The sequence below is a fragment of the Boleophthalmus pectinirostris genome, unplaced genomic scaffold (assembly GCF_026225935.1).
Source record: "Boleophthalmus pectinirostris isolate CB_2022bp ecotype Guang Dong unplaced genomic scaffold, ASM2622593v1 HiC_scaffold_15, whole genome shotgun sequence".
In the NCBI taxonomy this organism is placed as follows: domain Eukaryota; kingdom Metazoa; phylum Chordata; class Actinopteri; order Gobiiformes; family Gobiidae; genus Boleophthalmus; species Boleophthalmus pectinirostris.
The window spans coordinates 576,713-579,212 of NW_026571070.1; the positions used below are offsets into that span (position 1 = coordinate 576,713).

At 47.7% G+C, this 2,500-nt stretch overlaps 1 protein-coding gene across 1 annotated transcript in view; it reads right to left on the reverse strand.

Annotated features, from left to right (window-relative positions):
- LOC110167658 (sodium channel protein type 4 subunit alpha-like) overlaps nt 1–2,500 on the reverse strand; it is an 84,123-nt gene that overhangs the window by 78,055 nt on the left and 3,568 nt on the right. Inside the window, exon 2 of the mRNA XM_055151200.1 lies at nt 687–771. Within this exon, the coding sequence (XP_055007175.1) occupies nt 687–771 (85 nt within the window). The remainder of the gene's footprint in view (nt 1–686; nt 772–2,500) is intronic.

Sequence of the window (2,500 nt, forward strand, 5' to 3'; positions counted from 1 at the left end):
ACCTGTCGCAGGTTGTGTTTAGAACATAACACCTGAGATAAACGAGGGACACTGTCCCTCACCTCAGCCTGGGCACCTGGACTCACACTCACACTCGTCCCAAATGTCTTGTCCAAGTCGTTGTTAAATGTTCATTTGTGCTTCTGTGTGTTTCAGATCCACTGTTTGTGTCTCGCTCCTTCTGAGTCACAGACGAGAGACGCTCAGTTTCATGAACGATACTGAAAACCTGAAGCATCACTTAAAAAAAAACCCAGACATGACGCAAAATACGGACATGTCCAGGGAAAAACGGACGTTTGTTCCCCCTACTCCAGTAAAAGTAAAAGTACATGAGTATTACACATGTACACAGAGTGAATGTGTAAGTGTCTGGTTTGTCATTTGGAGGTAAAATCATCAGAACAAAACACAAACACTCAACTTCAGTCACTTCACACTCACAGTGAGAAGAGGAAACACCACTTTTACTTTTACTTTTACTTTTACTCAAGTAAGAGTAAAATCATATTTACTCTGGACACTGGTCTGACCTGGAGACTTCAGGTCATTTACAAACTCCTGCCTCAGGTCTGTGTCACTCACATGAGACAAACCAGGTCTGTAAATAAATGTTTTACTGAAACTGAAACTGAAACTGAAAGAGCAAAAACAACAACAACAAACTCTGAGACGCAGATTCACACCGGACGAGGGTCACGAGTGTCACGAGGGTCATCAGGGTCACGGGGGTCATCAGGGTCACGGGGGTCACGGGGGTCATCAGGGTCACTGGACGTGTGAGTTTGGTGAAATACAGTTTTTCATTTGAGGTGGAATTTTGATTTTACAAAAAACAAACACACGACACTTTCACACATGATTAACAACACACAAATGTTACACATCCACATAGACCTGGTTCAGTCCTGGTTTAATCCTGGTTTAGTCCTGGTTTAGTCCTGGTTTAGTCCTGGTTTAGTCCTGGTTCAGTCCTGGTTTAATCCTGGTTTAGTCCTGGTTTAGTCCTGGTTCAGTTCTGTGTGTTCAGCAGGATGTTTCTGTCATAAATCGTGTTTGGGTTTGTGCATGAGCGTGCACGTGTGTGTGTGTGTGTGTGTGTGTGTGTGTGTGTGTGTGTGTGTGTGTGTGTGTGTGTGTGTGTGTGTGTGTGTGTGTGTGCGCACGCTCACGTGCACGCAGCAGGAGGGACGTCTTAACTGTGTTTGTCTGAAGGTGATAAATGTGACCAAGACCCAGAGTCTGAAACAGACCAAGACCAGGACCAGGACCAGGACTGAACCAGGACTATAACAGAACCAGACCAGGACCAAAACCAGGACCAGGACCAAGACCAGGATCAGGACTAAACCAGGACTATAACAGAACCAGACCAAGACCAGGACCAGGACCAAGACCAAGACCAGGACGAGAACGAGGACTGAACCAGGACTATAACAGAACCAGACCAAGACCAGGACCAGGACTAAACCAGGACTGAACCAGGACTAAACCAGGACTAAACCAGGACTAAACCTGGGAGGGCATCTGACACAGTTCTGTTCAGAAGAGTCTCTGAGGTTGATAAATATTTTCTTAATAAACAAAGAAAAGTCTAAAAGAACTTAAACTTCTGCAGCAGCAGCTCTGACCAGTGTGTGTCCTCACAAGTCCTGCACAAGTCCCGGTCGAGTCCTGGTCGAGTCCTGGTCGAGTCTCGGTCGAGTTCCGGTCGAGTCCCAGTTGAGTTCCGGTTGAGTCCCAGTTGAGTCCTGGTCGAGTTCCGGTTGAGTTCCGGTCAAGTCCCAGTCGAGTCCCAATCGAGTCCCGGTCGAGTTCTGGTTGAGTTCTGGTTGAGTCCCAGTCTCGAAATGTAACATTCTCCCCAAACAAATGTTTTGACACGTTTTATAAATTCTGAGTCTCTCCTCCTTTTGCTCTCTGTCCTAAGTCACTCCCCCTTCAGAGCGTCCTCCTGAACATCACATCAGGTTTGTTCAGTCGCTGTGTTCAGTTTTGTGCCGGAGCCTCGTACAGAGTTTGTGTAGGGCCTAGGAGAGATCTCTAGATGACTCAAACATTCACACACAGAACGACGTCAGAACACGAGAGAAAGAAACGAGGTCGAACGGCTGACGCTTCATCCATCACCCGCACAGCAGAAACACACTCCAGGGGGCGCTACACACACACTATACATACACACACTATACACACACACTATACACACACACACTATACACACACACTCTATACACACACACACACAGCAGGTCTGACCCCAAAGATCAAAGGTGACATTTAACGAAACACAAACCACAAAACACACCACTGCTCCAGGTGCCCTCCCTGTGTGTGTCAGGTCCCTCCCCGTGTGTGTCAGGTCCCTCCCTGTGTGTGTCAGGTCCCTCCCTGTGTGTGTCAGGTCCCTCCCTGTGTGTGTCAGGTCCCTCCCTGTGTGTGTCAGGTCCCTCCCTGTGTGTGTGTGCATAGTGTGTGTGTGTGTGTATAGTGTGTGTGT